This window comes from Rhea americana, unplaced genomic scaffold (genome assembly GCF_003343005.1).
Source record: "Rhea americana isolate MKP2758 unplaced genomic scaffold, rheAme1 scaffold_1, whole genome shotgun sequence".
In the NCBI taxonomy this organism is placed as follows: domain Eukaryota; kingdom Metazoa; phylum Chordata; class Aves; order Rheiformes; family Rheidae; genus Rhea; species Rhea americana.
The window spans coordinates 15,588,201-15,607,385 of NW_028185038.1; the positions used below are offsets into that span (position 1 = coordinate 15,588,201).

Sequence of the window (19,185 nt, forward strand, 5' to 3'; positions counted from 1 at the left end):
CTTTGTTCTGCATTTTTTGATTTGTGGTGGATGAAACCACCACAAACACCATGTTGGCTGTCAGCATGAGTGGAAAAAGACACACATTCCCATACCCATGGAAGCTATGCAGTAAATGCCATCAAAGCAAATGCAAAAAAAAAAATTAATAAAGAAAGAAACAGGTTCCCCTTCTTACCCCCAAGCATGAAACACTTTTAAGTCAACAGAATTTAATCTAGTTTATTCTCAAAAAAAAAGGAGGAAAAAATATGAAAACCAAACAAAAAGCAGGTCTTATCACTAGCAGTAAATAAATTTGTACAACCATTCAGTCTGTATAATAGGATGAAATAAATCTACATCTTTCTTATTTTGGTGCGTTGAATTATACATACAAACAACAATTACAGGAACTTGTTCACAATGCATATAGACCTGGAGAATGGCTATCTGAAAACCCCTTGTTGGCAATGTCCGCATGTTAACACTGATTGCCTGACACCATTGGTACTTCCTATGTAAAAGGCCCACGGCCYGAAATGAATGATCTCTCTACAGGTTTTATTTATTTAGTTATTTAGTTAGTTAGTTAGTTAATGCATCATCAAAACCGCTCTAGCCAGCCCCCTCCCCCTCCCCAGAAACGAAAAAGAAACCAAAAAAAATCAGAAAATAAAATAAAAGGAGAAGACATGACTGGCAGTTGGTCCATTTGTTCGTAAGACCGTGTTTCCTCTTGGTCTGCATTGTTTGTTTCTCTGTTTTTTTTAAATTGTCCTCCCATCCTCTTTTTTTTTTCTTTTCCTTTAAAAAAATCCTCTCGGAGTCCTCCATGCCTTTTTCTTTACAGTTCCCCAGATGCAATAAAGTCTTCCTCAAATGTACAGTATTTCTTACAATATAAGTTATATGCAATGTTCAGCATTTTTTTTATTTTATCTTTTTTTTCACAGCACTAGAGATCCTGTCCAATAGGGAATGCAAGTTCTGAATGGCTTATTCACAAATGGTATCCAGATTCAGTGGGTAAGAATACATAGACGCCATAGTGAGTTCCTTTAAAAAGTGGCAAACATCACTTTTTTAAAACATTTTTTTTGCTTTTTTCTTTTTTTTCTTTTTTTTCTTTTTTGTGCTTTTTGTTGTTTTTTTCTGAGTTTTTTTTAATTTTTTTTCGCTTTTATGCCTTCAAATAACATTTTTTTATTATTATTCTTTTTTCCCCCTCCCATTTGATTCGGGACGTCAGACCCATAACCGCACGCCTGCAAAAATGCAAGTATATAAAGTAAATCTCATTTTGAGACCGTAAGCATTCAGCAGGGGAGTCTCTCGCTAACCCATGGCAGTGACCATACTGGAAGGGTGGTGAGGTCCAAAAGAGAGGCTGGATGGAGGGTGCATCGGTGTCGGTGTAGTCAGCATGTGGCTGGAGTGACTGAAAGGTGAAATGTGGCTGATGGAGGACATGTGTCTGGAGAGGGCGGCRGGGTTAAAGGAGCTGCTCTTGGGAAAGTCTTCAAGGTTGTCGTGGACCTTTTTGCACTTTTTGGATTTGCTAGACATTTTTCGGTTTCTGGTCTGGATTCCTTCTTTCTTCATAGTCAGGGGTCTGTTAATCTAAACAAAAATCAATTATTTTTTTTGTGCTTCCATCCCTTCTCCCCAAACCACCGTGGGATTCGGGTACCCGACGTCTCAGCGGTCCTTGGGATGTTCTGGGGAAAGGCGAACCAGCCAACAACCCCCACCCTCCCCACCTGCCGTGGCTACACAAGTCCTCCTCCCCAAAAAGTCCAGGTCGGGGATGAATCTGCCCTGGGAAGTTTCAGGAAATTCTAAGTCAGGCTGAAACTTCTGAGGATGAGACAAAAGCAAACTGCTGGCAGAGTCTCACCAGAGCAAAACGCAACCAAATAACTTGCAGGGGTTAAAAATTTTCAGCTATCTGGGCATTAGGTAACTTCAGTGTGTTTGCAAATGAGACTAATCGTTAGCACCTTGAAATATTCCCTACAGACACCAGCTCAGCCTGAGGCTTCCTCACTGATCTCAAACCATGAGCGACAACAGCTGTTGGGATTTCAGGGCTGTGAGGGATCCCAAACCTCCACAGCAGCACTAGGGAGTTGGGCAAACCCTTCACAAAAGTGACTGATGTTTGTACTACTTGTCCTCGTTGGAAAGATTTTGCTCTGACCATGCCCTCATCCTTTCGGGTTAATTTCTGGCATAGAGCGGTATCTGTGCTGGCTGGCAGAGGGACATTTTCTACTTGCATGYGGACATATCTATAGGAAACTAAAGCATTATATTCTCCTGCATGGATGTATGCAGCAGAAATAGCAATCCCATCAGGGATAGGGAACRGTAGCAAAACATCTATCTAACTATTGCAAGGAACTCATCTTGCTGCCTGGAGAGCCGGCGTCACAACGCACATTAGTGTAGGTACCACGAAAGCCTCAGACACCACCTTCGGGAAGGGACACCTAACMAGCACAAACACCCTTAAAAACCTGGACTTGGGAGCCTACATGGGGAATTAGTCAGGCACAGGTCTGTGCTGGCTCCTTTGTAGGACTTCATCCATAGCAGAAGGCAGTCCTCAAGGCAGTTGAGGGAAAAATACCTAGCTTTGAACATCGCTTTTCGTAATAAATGTGAAGACACAGCTGTGCTGATGGATATTCTGCAAAGTGCAGAAGAGGAGGGAAAAACAGACTGGTTTTCCACCGGGAACTACTGTCTCAKCCCTGGTGAAGGACAAAACAGAGATGTTCCTGCAAGGATCTTGAGCAGATCTCCATTTTTTATCTTTCAAGTGAATGGAAGGGACAAAGTTGCTCCCTTCTTTAAGATCACAGAAAAGTTTATCTTCTTGCTTATAACCCACTGCTTGGTGCTTTCCACCACAGCAGAAGGATCTCTCACTGCTTTYTCTCCCTGGGGAGGTCGGGATACAATAGCTCCCTGTTACACACAAGGACAGAGCCACGGCAAGAGGAAGGAACAGATTCAGCTGCTCCAGTTTAGGCAATGCAGATTTCATCCTCTCAGTCAGCATTAGGGACCCCGGGCTCTTCGTAACAGCAGCGACAAGAAACTGCACCCCATCCTAAAGACGGGCAAACAAGAGGCTCACTCTAACTTCACACAAAGAGGAAGCAGCCCAGCTTGCAGACCACGAGAGGTGGGAAAGAGGATGCCCACTCATGCGCAGACTGCCAGGAACCCTGGGGCAGTATCAGGGAAAAACCTCAAATGTCATGGGCCTTAAACACAATATCACCCTTCTCCTTGGCTTCCTGTCCTAACAGAGAGGACTCGGGCCCTCACACAAGGAAGCCACTCAACTGCTACACCGCTAACAGCTCTGGCCGAGGCTGCTAACGGAAAAGCTCTGCCTGGCCCATTTTAAGTGAACCGGCAGTGACATGTCCCTCAGGTTCAACGTTCACGAGGCAGCCCCAGGTGACTGTCACAGGGCAGCAATATTTATGCCGTCAGCACAAACCACCTTCCAGCCCGCTGGCCAGCAACTTTGCGATCAAGCCTATGGGATGCCGCCTGGGTCCCCACAGCGACGTCTCCCAAACGTCACCCAATTGCAAAGGAGCCATTGGCCCCGGCCATGATCTCACGTGAACCTGAAGGATGGGAATGCCATTTTTTCTCAGGATGGCAGAAAAGCCAAGGCCAGCCCTGCAGCTGGGGTCAGAAATGCCATCTGCAAACAGATGAGAACTCAGGGAAATAGCAATAACAAAGACCAGCACAATCATACTGGCAAGCTGGAAAAAAATTTTGCTTTCCACTGACTTTCAAGAACGGTCCCAGCAAAACTGAAGTGCTCCCCAAAACATCAAAGTGATGAACCTATCTCTGCTTCTGRGGTGTATAAATGAGAGAGCCAAAGGGAAGCCCTTTTCCATGAAAATTCATTTCAATAAAAATGACAAACACAGGCTACATCAAAATTAAACCAGCCTAACACATGTATATGAAATTCATTAATTTCATATCGAGCTAATTAATTATGGGCAGCCTGGCTAGAAATTATGCTTTTTGTTTTATCATAGAAAAAAAAAAAAAAAAAAAAGTTCAAAAGTTCTGTTCTTGGGACACACAGCCCTGCCTTTTCTGAGGGCTTTTTACCAAAAACAATAGCAACCTACACATTTCTATGAGTACAGGCCAATCTGCTGTGCACCTCCAGCAAGTACAGGCCCTGCCACCCATCCACCCAACTCTGAAATGAGTGAAGGCTTATCCCATTTCTAAGAAGCACTAAAATAACAAGGACAAGAATCTCATATTCAACAGATCAAGTCCATGGGATAGTCTTACATATTATAGGTCTGATCTTGTTCTGATTGAAGACAATGAGATTTTGCCACCGACCTCAATAAGGTCCTGTCACTGAAGTGGATTTATCCTTTAGACATAGTCATTATAATGTTGGGTTAATCTTCCAGAGTGGCTGTATCTTAGAAAGCACTCTGGGATGCCACAGGATGAAAGGCACCATATCAATGTAAAATATTAGTCATTGTTAATACTGGTGTTAATGTAGGCTGCTCCTGCTGAAGTCAGTGAGAAAAATGCCAGCAGCTTCACTAAAAGCCAAAATGCACCCCAAGATTATGATGATTATTACTTGAATCCTACTGACAACTGAGTTTGCTTCAGCTGTAGAAATCAACATGAAAACAAACCCCAAGAAAGAAATGGTACTGGTATTATTCCCTTTTCACTGATAGGTAGAACTTAAAAACCAGGCAAGCTTCATCTTCAGATGAATCCATTAAAATACACTGACAACGTGAAGGTCTAAATAAAATTCATTAGACAGAAATGAAAAACAAAATGGGGAAGATAACACAGCAGCCAGGAATTTCCTGTGTCTGATCCACTACATCCTACAACCCCACCTACAACACAGTAAAATCGTCTTCCAAGTGGCCGAAGGCCTTCGACTGGCACTGACGCAAACCTTTTGTGGACTGGGCTGCTTGGAAGAGACATGCTCGATGAGCCTTAGCAATATATGTATTTCTAACATTTCTCTTGWCTCGGAATTGGTGCAGATTTGGATACGCAAGAGGAGCAAGACCTCAGCCTATACAAATGGATATTGCACTTCAACGGGCCAATACCAGCTTGCACCAGCCAAGGAAACCTGTCCATGTGCAATCACCAAACTTCCTCTCTACTCTGAGCTGATTAAAGGGTTGTGCTAGCTCCATGCATGACATGGTTAACATAGCTGGGTAGTTCCTGAGGGAAGAGGGAAGCCATCTCCATAAAGCTACCACCACCGCCTTACCACCAGTCACAAAAAATCACTTATACTTTACTTCTGAAATACAGTGTGGCCTTCACAGTTACTGACTCTAAAGCAATTTGGGTGGCAGAAAAACATTGTAATCCTTTGCCACCATGGATCTTTGGAGCTGGGGGTGGTATTTYCAAGGGCTAATGCAGTGACATCGCCCATTTCTCATCAGAGTAATAACTAAGCATTATCTACTGGGAAAAGTTAAAAAAAAATATATATATATTCATTCATAGCCAGAATCTGATATCCTCATTCAGTCATATTGCTGTACATATATCTCAGTCCTCTGGGGGTTTCATTTAAGTAGGTCCAATTAATGGAGTTGCTCATAAGGCAAGATGCTACTTGACTTTAGTAAGTAGCTGTGCTGAGCTTTTCAGCAGCTGACTGTGTTTTTAATGAATTTGAAAATGGTTCCAATCTGCTCAAGGCCTGCCCCATGTCACAAATTTCACAGCTGGATCTAAGCTTCCCTAAACAGTGGGTCTGGGGTTGATTCAGGCCAATCACGTTCACAACATTATTGCATAAAAAGAAAAAAAGAGAGAGACAGAGAGAGAGAGAGAAGGAGAGATTAATGATGGGTGCTCTCACAGACTTGTTTCTGAAGAAGAAATGAGAAATTCAGACACCAGCCTGGACACCTTAGGGGGGATTCCTACATTCAGATGTCTACAATGTAGTTATTTACATCTGAATTTACCACCCTGCTTCCATTTGTAGTCATGGAGAACAATAGATTCTTGAAAGGTGCAAATCATCTCCAAATACAGACATCTCCACCAGGTCCAACAAGTGACACCTGAGAAGCACCTATTTCCTTCCATGGATGGTGCTGGGGGCGAGGGGAGCAGCTCTGATACAGGTGTCCATACTGTAGGTGTCCCAGGTCCCATGATCTGACCCCTATCTCTGGTGGCTGCAAGGCCAAAATGAAAATATAGCATAAGCACAGTTCCTCACTGTGAAGTTGGCTGACTTTGCTCCTTTTTGCCATGGAAATAGCAAAAGAAGAATATTTTCTTATGATATTTTGAGAGTTTTCACTACTGGTGCCTAGTCCATCTCCTTTGTTTTCAGTGATCAGACTGAGAACTTGATGGCAACTATAGTTTGCTACATAGGACCCAAAACGTGCTGAGACACCTGCCAACTAATGAGTAAACAAATTTTCCTTTTTTCCGGGAGAGATGTTGGTCATGGAATACGTGAAAATTTAGTCTATTTTYTTTTCTCTTCTACTTGATCCAAACTCATTTCAGTCCAAGAAACCCAAGAGTTTGAAATAACAAATGGAAGGGACTGAGACATCACAAGAGTTGTCTGTCCCATGAAACTCGATCCATCTTTGATGTGTTTGTGTGGGTGGACATGAGGGCAAAACATAGCCTGAGATTTCTATGTGAAATATAAAGCAAATGACCACTAGGAAGAAAAAGAAAAAAAAAGAAAAAAAAAAGAAGAAGAAGAAGTGATATCAAAGCAAAGAAATTGAAAGTCTTCTCCTTCTTACATAACAATTATTCTAATGCCACATATGGAATGAGAGTAGCAGGAGTGGCCTTAAGACTCCTTTATTAGCAGTATTATTCAGCAAAACACTTTTTAGATCCCTTTAGCTCTTTCCCTACGGTACATATCCCTAGTTCCTGCAAGCTGGCTTTGCAWGGAGATATTAGATTAAATCTGCCAACCACTTCATTTCATTTCTTCTTCCTTTCCATGACAGATGCTTTAAAATTCACATCACAGGTTGAGCAGACTCTACAACCCACTAACTAAATCAAGTCTTCTCTGGTTTAGGAATTGCTTGCGTCAACGAGGGCAAACAGGAGACCTAAATAAATCATCTTTGGGGACTGGTGGAGGGACGGGACAAAGACAGCCACAAACCGAAGAAAGATCTAAATAGTTGCTGGCACATTTTGCTTTTTTCCGGAGTTCGTACTTGCTGCAGGAACCAAGCTGTGCATAGAAGGGATATCAGTTTGCAAGGCGGCATGTTGTCTTTTCCAACGCGCTGAGCCCAATCAGCGGTGGATAATGTCTCTCTGYGTTGATCCACCCCTCCTTTCTTGGCTCAGGCATGGGAAAGCTCTAACATTACCCTTGGCCACTCCTGTTTTATAACTTCCCAAATCATATTGACTACGTTTGCCCGAGAGGACTGTTCCTGACGCCGGCCTGTCACTCAGACCCTCAAGCTCCCCGAAGGGAGGGCTCAGCACCGTCAAGGACCGCAGTTCCTGAAGTCAGGAAGCATTTGGACCATGGTCCCCTGGAGCAGAGGCCCCGYTGTTGAGTGTTACCATCACACTTACGTTGTGCAGCTTGTAGTAGAGCCCGCAGGCGTTACAGACGGGATCGCCGTTGGCATTTCTCCTCCACAGGGTGGTGGTGGTGGTCTGACAGTTCGCGCAGGATGTGCCCGCCCTTCTAGCTGCAGACTGAGGGAAGGAGCAGGGAGACACGGGGTGGAGGGTTGAGGGAGGGGAGAAAGAGAGGGAGAGAAAAGTGCCAGTGTTAAAAAAGATGCAATCAGCAAAATTGCTGAGAAAGAAAACAGCAACCATGCAAGACTGACGCACATCGGAAGAGGCCTCCAGAAACTGGCTTATGAGAACAAATAGTAATTCTGAAAAAAATCCCTGAGGTACTTTAATCCCAAATTATATACGAATTGAATCGGGTGCCAAAGGGCATCCTAAAAAGTGAGTGCTAAACCTCTGATAGAACTCATCAAAATTAGCAGCGCTGGCACAACCCATTCCAGAGGGGAAAATATTATTTAAATGCCAGCATGTCTTTCCATCTTAATTCCTCTGACCCCCCAGGGGTCTAATTCTGCAGCGAGGGCCTGAACCGACAACTGCCGGAGTCAACGGCATGACTCACGCCAGCTTCAACGGGCGCCGGGTGAGACCCGCGTGGCGTTTGGTGGGCAGCTGCACCTCGGATCTGACCACAAGCAAGGCCCAGTCCTGTAAGTGCAGCTCAGCTTCAAAGCGTACGGGCTCCAGATCGGAAATAACATTGTGGCAAAGAGTGCAAATTCCAACTTTCTAATTACACCCTTTGACAGCCTAAACCTTCATGTTTATTTAAGGATGGGTAATGAGCCTGAAATAAGAATTTACCATTTCATAGAAGGGGAGGAACAGCAAAAGTATACATGTCAAGGTGTACAAAGGACTTTTTTTTTGTTAGCTACAATAATAATTCATCAAGGTCAAGTTTAGCAAAGTCATTTCTCTTTTACGTGCATGCATTTGTGTTTATCATTTAAAATTTGTAATTTCGGTGAACAAATTATCCTTCTGCCACTGAAGGAGGAAAAGGAGTCTGCAGACTTTTAGATGAATGCGTATGCATGTTTGCGTGTGTGCRAGTGCCTACAGCTCTCAAAAAAGACCTTTAGATCCCAGTCCTATCTCTTCTTCATCAACATGACATAGTCCCAGAGCTCTGATTTCATCCTGATGCGTTGCTTTCAATGGGACTGCTCATGTGCTTAAAGTTAAAACATGTGCTCAAGCGATTTGCCAGATCATAGCAATGCTTGGCACCTTGCAGAACTGAGCCTTTAATGCTCTCTTTTGTGCTATTACTGTTTCAAATTTACCCCTCACCCCACACAGCCGCACATTGTAGCACATCCAACATTAAAAAAAAAAAAACACCGCATCTTTGGATACCGTACAACAAACCCAAAATGCAAACATGGACACTGGCACAGCTCTAGCTTTAATACCAACTCTTGTTAGGTCATGTTGCAATTTTAATCATAATTGAATGCAGCGTAGGTGGAGAGAGGATGGGTTGGTTTTGTTTTAGGTAGAGTAGGAATTTTTTTTTAATTAGACAAAAAAGACTGTCTAAAAAATAAATAATATGATGCCCACAAGAGTTAAGAAACATCACAGCAAGTCTGCTCTAATAGCAAGGGGCTCTCATGAGCCGATTGCACAGACCTCAAGGAAGAGGCAGCAGAGAGGCTTCAGCCGTGACCATGGGCCACTGGCTTTGTGCCGACGGTGCAGCACTGGAGCTGCCAAGAGGGGGGCAGACCTCAAAACGAGCAGGACGAATCCCACCGACTTGGGGGGACTCTGGAGAGCCTCAGAATCAAAGGGAGCTTTGCCTGATCACCAGACAGTATAAACCAAGCTGAAATGAGCTGATCTCAAGCACAAGGAGGACCTCGGTTSACTTCTGCTGACCAAACGTGGGATTACGCCACCTGCCCACCCAATATGGCTCAAGACAGAGGGAAGGCAGAGGCTGCAAGAGGGGAGGTTATCTTTGAGAAAGAGATGAAAAAGGGCCTGACGGCTCCGTTGCCCCACTTGCACATCCAGCTGCCACCACTCTGTGGGGCCACAAGCAATTCCTGAACCTCAGCACACCGTAATAGGTCTTTCGGTGCAAAAATCCAGCTGCACGACAACAAGCTGGTGCACCCCCTACCACCCAGAGCTGGTGAGCCTCAACATGGCTCATGTGGGCAGGCGCGTTTGCAGAGCCATCATCTCACCCCAGCCCCGGGCAGCAGGACGGAGTGGGGGGAAGCCTGCAGCTTTCTGCATGCCTGGCTCCYGTGGACCACAGTGGGTGGCTCGGAAGAGGAGCAGAGGCCGGATCGAGTCTCTCGGTGGCGGATTTGCTCTTATCAGACCCAGAATCAAGCCTAAGGAAATTTCTGAAACCAGTGATATTTGACTCAGCCCACACAGGGGAAACATCCCCTTTGAAGATATTTGGGGTTTGTACAACGCGCTCACCATAACGTCTCATATGGGAAATGTATTTAAAAGACACGCCTAGTCCCCATCTTGCTACTTTCTCGGGATTTTAAAGAAATTCTCGCCTGACTCCTCCTAAAATGATGAAGCGCAATGTCCACGGGCTTCTTCTCCATCTGCTGCATTTTGCCTGTGAAACCTTGGAGTTGTTAGCAGAGTATTTTAAACCCTGTGCTCTTCTGGTCCTGGACTGTACCTCTCATGATGTGCCAGTTCCTACTGCAGACACTGGCAGCGGGCAGGAAACAATGAATAATAACGTTATTGTAAAAAAAAAAAAAAATCCCATTCACTGTCACTAGCCCAATCCTGACCACATAAGTAATGAGATCAGTTATAAGGCRCTTCATGCCTTCTGTAGGACCAGACCCCATGACCTAGTTGCACACGAGGGAGGGTGCAACCTCAGCACATCAACCAAAACGTTGGTGTTGATCAAAAGGTGGAATGAAGAAAAATGTGGAAGGAGAAAACGAGTGCTGATAAAGATGCTTAAGGGAGGGATGCTTGCAGAGTCCAGATTTATATGGGCTGTCCAAAAAGCTACAAGTGACAGCTTCCTAAAATTAGCCTGAGCCCACATAAATCTGCATAYRGGCCTTCTGAGAAGCTGGCTATAATCCTCCTAAAAATAGCACGGCTGGACATCGAAATGGAGAGCTTTGGATCCACATAGGCAATAAAAGGGAGAGAACAAAAACAAAAAAAAAAAAAAAAGAAAGAAAGAAAGAAAGAGAGAAGGTTTTATCCTAGTCTCCGTAGCATCAACGACAAGGTGGGAATGAGGACGGGATGCAGGACCTTGCAAGTGGGGCATGTCGGCTTGGTCCTCCCGGCCCGGGCCGGACTCCTGCATCCACAGGATCCCCTGGAAATGGAGGCTCGCTCCATCTCMCGCAAAGGAAGCATTGGCAAAGGCACCCAATGAATTTAATAAGGGTTGGGCCGGGTTCTCAGGATCTCGGGATTTATTTTCCTTCTCTCCCCAGCCCTTCGCAGGCCTGTCATTAGTTTCATTGTGCCTGGGATGAAACTCAATATCAGGAGAGAGCAAGTCAAGCCACAGACATATACAGATCTACATATATATGTGTGTGTATATATATATATGTATGTATGTATGTATATATATTTTATACACACACACACACACACACACACACATATACGCAATGAAATGCAAATACAGTCCCAGCTCTGTTGCCTTCTGGGGGTTTGGTTTTTGATTTTTTTTTTTTTTTTGGAGAAGGTTAGCAAAAGAAATAAATGTAGATGCAGATAGAGTTGGAAACCTTTTCTTTTTCTCAGAAACTACAGAAAGAAAAACCAAACAGAAAAATCAGAAGTTTCTATTTAGCAGAGGATATATCAAAGGATGGGAACTTTTAGTGACTTAGACTCTTAACTGAAAGGCCCAAGATAGGGATGGTTTTGCAAGACAAGATTTGCCTTTTTCCTTTTTTTTTTTTTTTTTTTTTAATAACAACCCTTTAAAATGCATATATTTGTTTATTCCATTTTGCATGCGCTGGACTCAGGGTGACTCGGGACATTCTTTCGTGGCTCCATCAGGCACATTTTGAAAGCTCTCCCCCACCCCGTTCCCAGCCGCTTTCCTATTCTGCCTCCCCCTTTGCTTGTTTGGATATGCTCAAGCTCCTGTGTGTTTGGGTTGGGGAAACGGAGCTGTTGTTTATGGGTTATCTCCAGGGCTCAGATATCCGGCAGCTTTTTCCTAGGAAGTTAACTTTACACATAAAGAGAGAACGAGGAAAAAAAAAAAATGAAAAGAAAAGAAAAGAAAACCATGTGTGTTTAAGACAGTAGGGCCAGGGGAAGGAGGAGAGGAAAACAAGAGAACTGCCCCAAAATTAAAAATCTCAGGCTGCACTTCCCTCCCTAGAAAGCTTTTCCTTTTTCTAATAAGGCTGTGAAAGACCTGCGCGAGTTAAGCAAGATCAACATTTTCTTATAAGGGAAAAGAGAGCAGAGCAAAGCACAGGGACGGTCTGCCTTGCGTTGCGCTCTGCGTGCAGGAGATTTGCGGGGGGCGAAGGAGAGACCTTGCACCTCTCCCAGATGTGCATGGCCCAAAAAATGCCACCGCCGCTGCCCATCGCGCCGCATCCCTGTCCCGGGCTACGCGCAGCCTCGGACGGCAAATAAACCGGCCCAAATCTGCGGGCCTGTCGCGGGGGAGAAAGATAAATAGGTGCCTAAGAGTTGCCCGACCGAAGCCACCAGCGCCTTGACGCTGAGCCGGAGAGCGACGGGATCCGGCCCCGCGGGACGCGCGGCGCCGAGCCGGGAGACGTCCCGTTCGCCCCGCGAGCTCACGAAGGAGAGGGGAGACTCGCTTTTTCCCCGCGTTTCAAGCAGCGCCCAGCAGCCTCTCGGCGTTTTTAATCATAATGAAACYAAACGTGCCTCAATTCTAAACCTTCAATAACTTCCCAGGCAGGGAACATATTTTTTCCCCCGCTTGATATATTTTTCCCCTTGTGGTTTGCCTGATTATTTGCCAAATATACTTCAACGCATTTATTAGCCGTGCCCACAGCTTCCAGACCTTTTTGTGGCTTCCAGGGAAATTCATAAAGCGATCGCTGGGGATGCTATAACATATTGCCTGGATATATTACCGTCGCAAGGTCTGAAGCTATTATTTCTGATAGTTATATGTGCACGTCGCCGTCCCCCAGCTTGGGTGGTCCGAGGCACGCGCTCAACTTGACACGCTCGCCGGCCCTCGCGCCGGGATTGCTCACAGATGTTGCCATCCACTACCTCCTGGCCRCCTCCACACCAACTCGGAGCGAGTGGCAAGCACCTACCACGCAGGAATAACAGAATTTAACACCCCCCATTGCTCCGGCACAAATGACACCAGCAGGTTCAAAAGCCAAAAGGATCCTCTCAGGCCAGGTCTTTGCAGGACCAAGACCTCACTGATGCCCAAAAGGCTGAGATCACAGCAGCCAACCTGCTCCCCAAAACACCTTTCCAAAACACCACTCTTCCAAGAGGGATGGCAACTTTGGGAGCAGAGGAAAGACGTCAGGGAAGTCTCTGAGAAATCCTGCTCTCCTGAAATGTCTTTGGTCACTGGGAGGAAAGAACTTTGCTCTTCTCCCCAAGGGCTACATGCCTTGAGTCACGACTCTACCTCCTGACAGCCCCGCACAGAGGCCTCTGCCCTATAGCGACCTGTAAGCTCAGTTCTGTTTCGCGAGAAGCCCTAATGAAGGCTGGCCCTTTCTTTTTTGCCGGTTTTGTAGTTTTTCAAGATTACTGAGGCTCACAGCAGCTGCGAGTGTCTCTGTGGGCAGCACCCCCCTGTCTCTCTGCCATGGTAGGATGAGATTTCTGGGTGGAATGAGTTTCCTCTCTCTGTCCTGGGCTCAGAGCAAGGAGCAAGAGTTGAGGAAGAAGGAAGGGGCGGGGGGAGAAAAGAAAAAAGCAACTCACCAGCCTTCTCTTGGGTTTGATCAGGGGCCGATTCTGCCCGTTCATTTTGTGATAGAGTCCACAGGCGTTACACAAATAGTGCCCGGTGCCGTCTCTTCTCCACAGAGGGGTTGAGGTAGCCCCGCAGTTTACACACTCCCTGCCTTCTGGAAACAAGAGAGCACATAGTTCACTTAGGGAAAGCAGAGGTGAAAAGGCCTGGAAAAGCTTTCCCAGCTGCCCCCCTGCCTGGAAAAAGCTCCCTCCTCCCAAATCATCCGACAGACCCATCCATGCCAGACCCAGTCTAGCCACTTGAAGCTGCATACTGCTTCCAGGACGTTCATGTCCAAGGCCACAGCTGAGCCACATCCCAGGCCTAYGTAGAGGAGAGCCACTCCAGGCAGGGCCTGATCCTGTTTCCCTCCCCAGCACCAYCCTTGGTGTCTCCCAGCAGGCAGCATCCAGCCTGTGGCCCAGCAGGGACAGTGATGATAACCCTCCAGCAAACCCCATTCCAGCCTCGGGGACACTTTGGAGAAGCTGAGGCTTTGGATCTGCTCTCRACCTTCCTGAAAGGGCCTTACTCAGAAGGGGAAGGAAGATGAGGGGCTGTCAGTGCTCCTGAAGGCACTTCTGCAATGTCAGGAGCTTCCTTGTCCCCTCTGCAGACCAGGCTCCTGCAGCTCCTGTCTCACTACATGGGCTAGGTGAGCCTCAACAGGCTCCAAACCAAGCTGAGGTCATTCTTTCTACCCCAAAATCAGAACCAACCAGCCCGAAAAAGGAGTTTCCAACACCACAGGGACAGATGGATACCAAAAAATAAGTCCCTGCTCCTCTTTGTAGGCCCCAGGGTCACTCTTCAAGCATTGCCCTGTGTCGCTATCCTGGGAGAYGGATGAGCCGGAGAGACTTTTCTTTGGACTCAGGGCAAACCACATGAAGGTCCCCAAAGATAATCAGGGATCCAYGACCACAACACCCCCTGCCACTGCCAATGCTCCTCCAATATCCRCTGCTGATTCGCTTCTCGATTAAAGCTTCCCCAGCGAGCCCCAGGGGCTGCAGACACCAACCCACGGCAGCCCCGCTCTCTTCGCCACCGCGCATGCAGTCTGGCTGTCCACCCCTGGGCACCTGGGGGTCCCAAAGAGCCTCAGGACAGCCTGAGCCCTGCCCCAGCTCCTTCCTCTCCTCCTATACAGCAGCCTGCTGTCCTCCTCCAGCCYGGACCCACCACCAATCCCACCCCCCAAAAAACCCTTCAGCTCCCTGGCTCTGAGGCACGAATTGCCCCACGAGATGCACTTTGCCCCGTTGTGTCACGATTATCGCAACAGGCTGGTGCTCTGCTCCTGTGTTCGGGGGAAAACCTGCTCCTTCTCAGCCTTCTCCCTGAGGGCTGCACAGGGTTTGGGGGGGGGATCTTTTTTCTTTTTTCTTTTCTTTTTTCTTTTCTTTCCTTTTCTTTCCTTTTTTCTTTTCTTTTTCCCTAGCTCTTAAAGGTACTCCCAGCCTATCTGAGAGCAGCAGTGGAAAACCTAGGCTGGCTGGAGCACAGTTACCAGCGCAAAGCTGCCTCCCCGCTCCCCTAGCCTGCATTTGGGTCCGACGGCACACTCAAACGAGAGGCAGCCGCGCTCTAACCACAAACGGCAACCGTTTTTCCAGAGCCTTTGCACTAAACCCCTCTCGTCTCCACTTTCCCCCCACTGAAAAAAAATAAAAAATAAAAAAGTTTCTCCCTCTTTGGTCCTGGAAAAACACCACCCTCCCTCCTTTTCTTCCATTCCTTCGGCTACCCCATACCCTCTTTCTCCCCCCCCCCCCCCAGCACTTGGTCTGTGAGCTTCCCAGCTTGCTAAAATCGACTTGTGAAAAAAGAAAAAAAATAGGTGTTGCTCCTGGGGTTGGTTTATCACAAACCGCAGATGTCTTTCTAGAAGGTAAAGTAACAGAAAGTGGCAAAAGGAAAACAAGCGAGAGGGGAAGAGGCAGAGGGGTTGGGGGGGGAGTGGAGAGACGGTTTGAAAATCGGGCGCAGCAGCCGGGGGGCACCGCGCACCGCTGCCGCCGCGGGGGCTGCGCTGCCGAGGCCGCGCTGCGCGCCTGGAGCCCGCAGCCTCCCCGCAGCAGGGCCAAGCGGGGAGTTTGCCCCGGTTATACCGCGGTCGGTTTGGTTCCTTCCGCTTAAACTGGGCATTCTCGGGCTGTTTGAGCGTCTTTCCCTCTCTTTTGTTTCRCTCCATCTCTCTCTCCTCTCTCGCTCTCTCCTGCTTTCACGTACAAAACACCCAGGTCTGGGGGTTTTTGTCACTCTAACCGCATCCGGACTCTATTAAAGTTCCTGGCGCTGGATAAACAATGCAACTGTCGCGTGCAGCAGTCTGAAAATAATTGGATTAGCTCAAACATATCAGCTAAATAGAGACAGTCCCTGCTCAGACAGACAGAGTAAATGTCACCCTGGAAAAACCCTGAAAACTGATCTCATTCATGCCAGGCAACCCTGCAGCAGCCTCCACGGAAAAAAAAAAAAAAAAAAAAAAAAAAAAAAGGAGAGAGTTTTGACTAATCGCCCTTTCCTCTGCATATGCGCACACATATGCACACGCACACATATGCACACGCACACACGTATACACGCAAACTCGCTCGCAGGGACACCCCCACGCAGCCCCACTCCCGCATGCTCGCAGGAGAAGTCGCGGGGAATTTCTCTGCAAGATGCACACGCACACCCGCGCACACAAGCCCCGTCCACGTAACTCCGCGCAGCCAGAGCGGCTCCGCCGCGCCGCGGCCGGCAGCTGCGCGGGTGCGCACGGCCGCGGCAGCGCCTCCAGCCTCCGCTCTGCACACGGGGACATCGCGGAGGGGCTTTGCACGGGGCAGCCCGTGAACCGAGCTCGGTCTGCGGACCGGGCCGGAGCTGGAGCGTGTGAACTCGCCGCACCAAGGGGGAAAARCCTCCCCCCTGCTCCGCCGGCGCGGCATGGGAAGAGGCCCCGGGCTGCGCCGCGCTGGGGAGAGCGAGGCGGAGGGCGGCGGGGGGAAGCTGGCTGGGATTTAGCCCCGTTATTAAAACACACAGAGAGACACTAGATGCTGCGGTTCCCTGGGTTTCGTTTCCTCATTAGGCGCCGCGGTGGAGTTTGCGGGGGCCCAGGGAATTTAAAGCCTCCTCCACCGGGAACGGCCTCGATCCCTCTCCCCCCCCCCCCAACCCACCACCACCTCGCCTTCATCACGCGTGTGTTTGCGCAGAGAGGAGAGGAAGACGAGGCCCTGCGCCTTCACCCCCCACCTCCCGGCTCGCTTTCACTTCTGCCCTCTCCTCTCCCTTGCAATGGGCACGGAGTAGCCAAAAACCCTACCTGTGCTTGAGCGTGCTTTTGGTCGCGATTTGCACCCGAACCCCGTAGGCGATCCTCCTAAGAGGCTACTGGGGGGAAAAAGTCCAGAGCCATATTCTGGGACATAAGGTGGGTAGGTAGTGATGGGGTGATGAGCGGAGGAGGTGGCTCCTCCTAAAGAGGCCATGCTGCTCCGGGAGTGAGACGACTCCAGCTTCATGGTGTCGGCCAGGGACACCTGGTATTTGATGCACTCCTTCTCGTCCTGCCGGGTGGAGCCGGTGGAGCCGGGGGTGGAGATGGACGGATCCGGGGACACATCTTTGGGAGGGGTCGGTGGGAAGGTGAAAAGGTGCGGGCTGGAGTGGCCGGCGGATAAAGTGGAGGAGGAAGCGGGTGGGTAGACGGAGAGGGGTCCCGGCGAGCTGTGGTGGATGGAGGTCTTGGAGAAGGGGCTGAGGTTCCAGGGGGAAGCGCCGTGGTGGCTGCCCAGCGCCTTGCTCCCGTCCAGCCAGGGCAGGGACCCGTGCAGCAGCGGCGGGCGGCACACCTGGCTCCCTGCTCCGAGAAAGCAGAAGCAAAAAATAAAACAAAATAAAATAAAAATAAAAATTTTAAAGCGGATTACACTCCCTGGACCATGCTTTGCAACCCGTGCGACCCCGGCTTGGCGCTGAGAGTGGGCTGAACCCCTTCCCGTTCCCCCGCCACTTTCCAAAGAGCACGGCTGGAGGATCAACCAGAATTGCACCTCATCCTCGTGCTTTTAGAAATAAAAATAAAAACCTTGAATATCCCAAAGCTGAGACCGGACAGGGCTGGTGCCGAGGCCGGGGCTCAGGGACCCCGAGGGCTGGCAGCCCTGGGGCGCGGAGGGGGGATTTGGCCAGCCCGCTTCATTTTTTTCTCTTCCATGCTGACTTTTAAGAGAAGATCCTGCATGAAATTGCCCCAGTGCAGAAATTATTTTCCTTAGCTTTAAAAATAATTTTCCAGTCCCAACCCCTGAAAGCAGCCGCAGGCTGCAAACCCTGGGAATATTCTGGCCAAACGAAGAGGAGCAGCTCGCAAACGGGGCAATAACCTTTCCTACAGACCTACTTTACTTTGCAAACCGCCACGGTTTGTCCTTTTTTCTTCCACGAGGCTGCACTTTTAGGCAGTTTTATCGTAATAATGCGGCACGTTCACAGAGTACCAACTGCCTCAAAAGAAACTCTCCATCCCTACTTATCCCGAGGGATGCTTCACTTGCATTTGGAAAGACAGGGCTGGACCTTGCAAGCAGACACAAGATTTACGCAAGCAAACCTTTCTGCCTTTGGTTATAACTGTTCTTAAGGAATCATACCTATTATTTTAAAATAATCGCTGTCCTTACCAAAAGAAAAAAAAAATAATTCTGCCCAAATCCATAGCGAATTTAACAAAATGCTATATGCTGAAAAATGTGATTATTTAACTGGAGACCAAGTTCGTGCCTACGACTAAAGCCCTGGAAGCACATTGACGTCCAGAGATCCTTAACGTTTGTAGGTATCGTGATATCTGTCTTTAGAGGCTATTAGATCTACAGAAGGAGACATGCAAGCACAGATCTATAGAGGTACAGATAGCTGGAGAGTTAGTGCAGTATCTACGTGCATGGCTGTATGTGAGCTTCAGTGTGTATATAAAATCTCCAAGCACCTATGCTAGTTTTCACCATAGTAGACTTTCGTGAACAATACTGAAAGTAACTGCTCTAAAGGAAGGGAAGGTGGGTTATACGAATAGAAAGGGTCAAGATTCATTATCTTATCCAGGAAGTAGCACAGTAAATAATATTCAGGCTAGATCAGAGAGACCGCATTTCCACTTTCTGCTGATATATTGAAAAAAAAAAGAGAAAGAAAGAAAAGAAAACAAAAGGAGGAAAGGACAAAGGCTGTTGATCCTCCGAAATAGCTGTTTTAAAGGGACTGGCAGCAGAACAAGGCAGCTACTGAGAAGAGCCTGATGCCGGGACTCTGGCTCAACAAGTAGCTGAGGTCCGAGAGCAGCCCCTGAAACCCGCTCGGCTGCAGCGGCCGCTCGCTCTTCCCAGTTAGCCGCCTCTATTTTAGGGTGATGTTTCCATTTCAAGCCTCGGGCTTTCTGGAATCGCCACTACGGAGGTCACTCCAACTTAGGAAATCGGAGTCTGCTTTTCTTTCCTTCATCTCTCTGTTTTTTTTTTTTTTTTTTTTTTTTTTTTTTTTTTTTTTTTTTTTTT

The 19,185-nt window shown here is 47.8% G+C and overlaps 1 protein-coding gene across 3 annotated transcripts in view; it reads right to left on the minus strand.

Moving 5' to 3' along the window:
• Positions 1-197: 197 nt before the first annotated feature.
• The window catches only part of GATA3 (GATA binding protein 3), a 20,444-nt gene continuing 1,456 nt past the window's right edge, over positions 198-19,185 (minus strand). The window contains exons 2-5 of one of the 3 annotated variants that reach the window (XM_085299495.1): positions 16,953-17,489; positions 13,594-13,736; positions 7,645-7,770; positions 198-1,602 (exon numbers count right to left, since the gene is read on the minus strand). In XM_085299495.1, the coding sequence (XP_085155621.1) occupies positions 1,318-1,602; positions 7,645-7,770; positions 13,594-13,736; positions 16,953-17,489 (1,091 nt within the window). In that variant the 3' untranslated portion in view covers positions 198-1,317. Of the gene's footprint in view, positions 1,603-7,644; positions 7,771-13,593; positions 13,740-16,952; positions 17,490-19,185 lie in introns of all 3 variants that reach the window. The other 2 variants (XM_085299485.1, XM_085299503.1) reach the window with 2 other exon arrangements.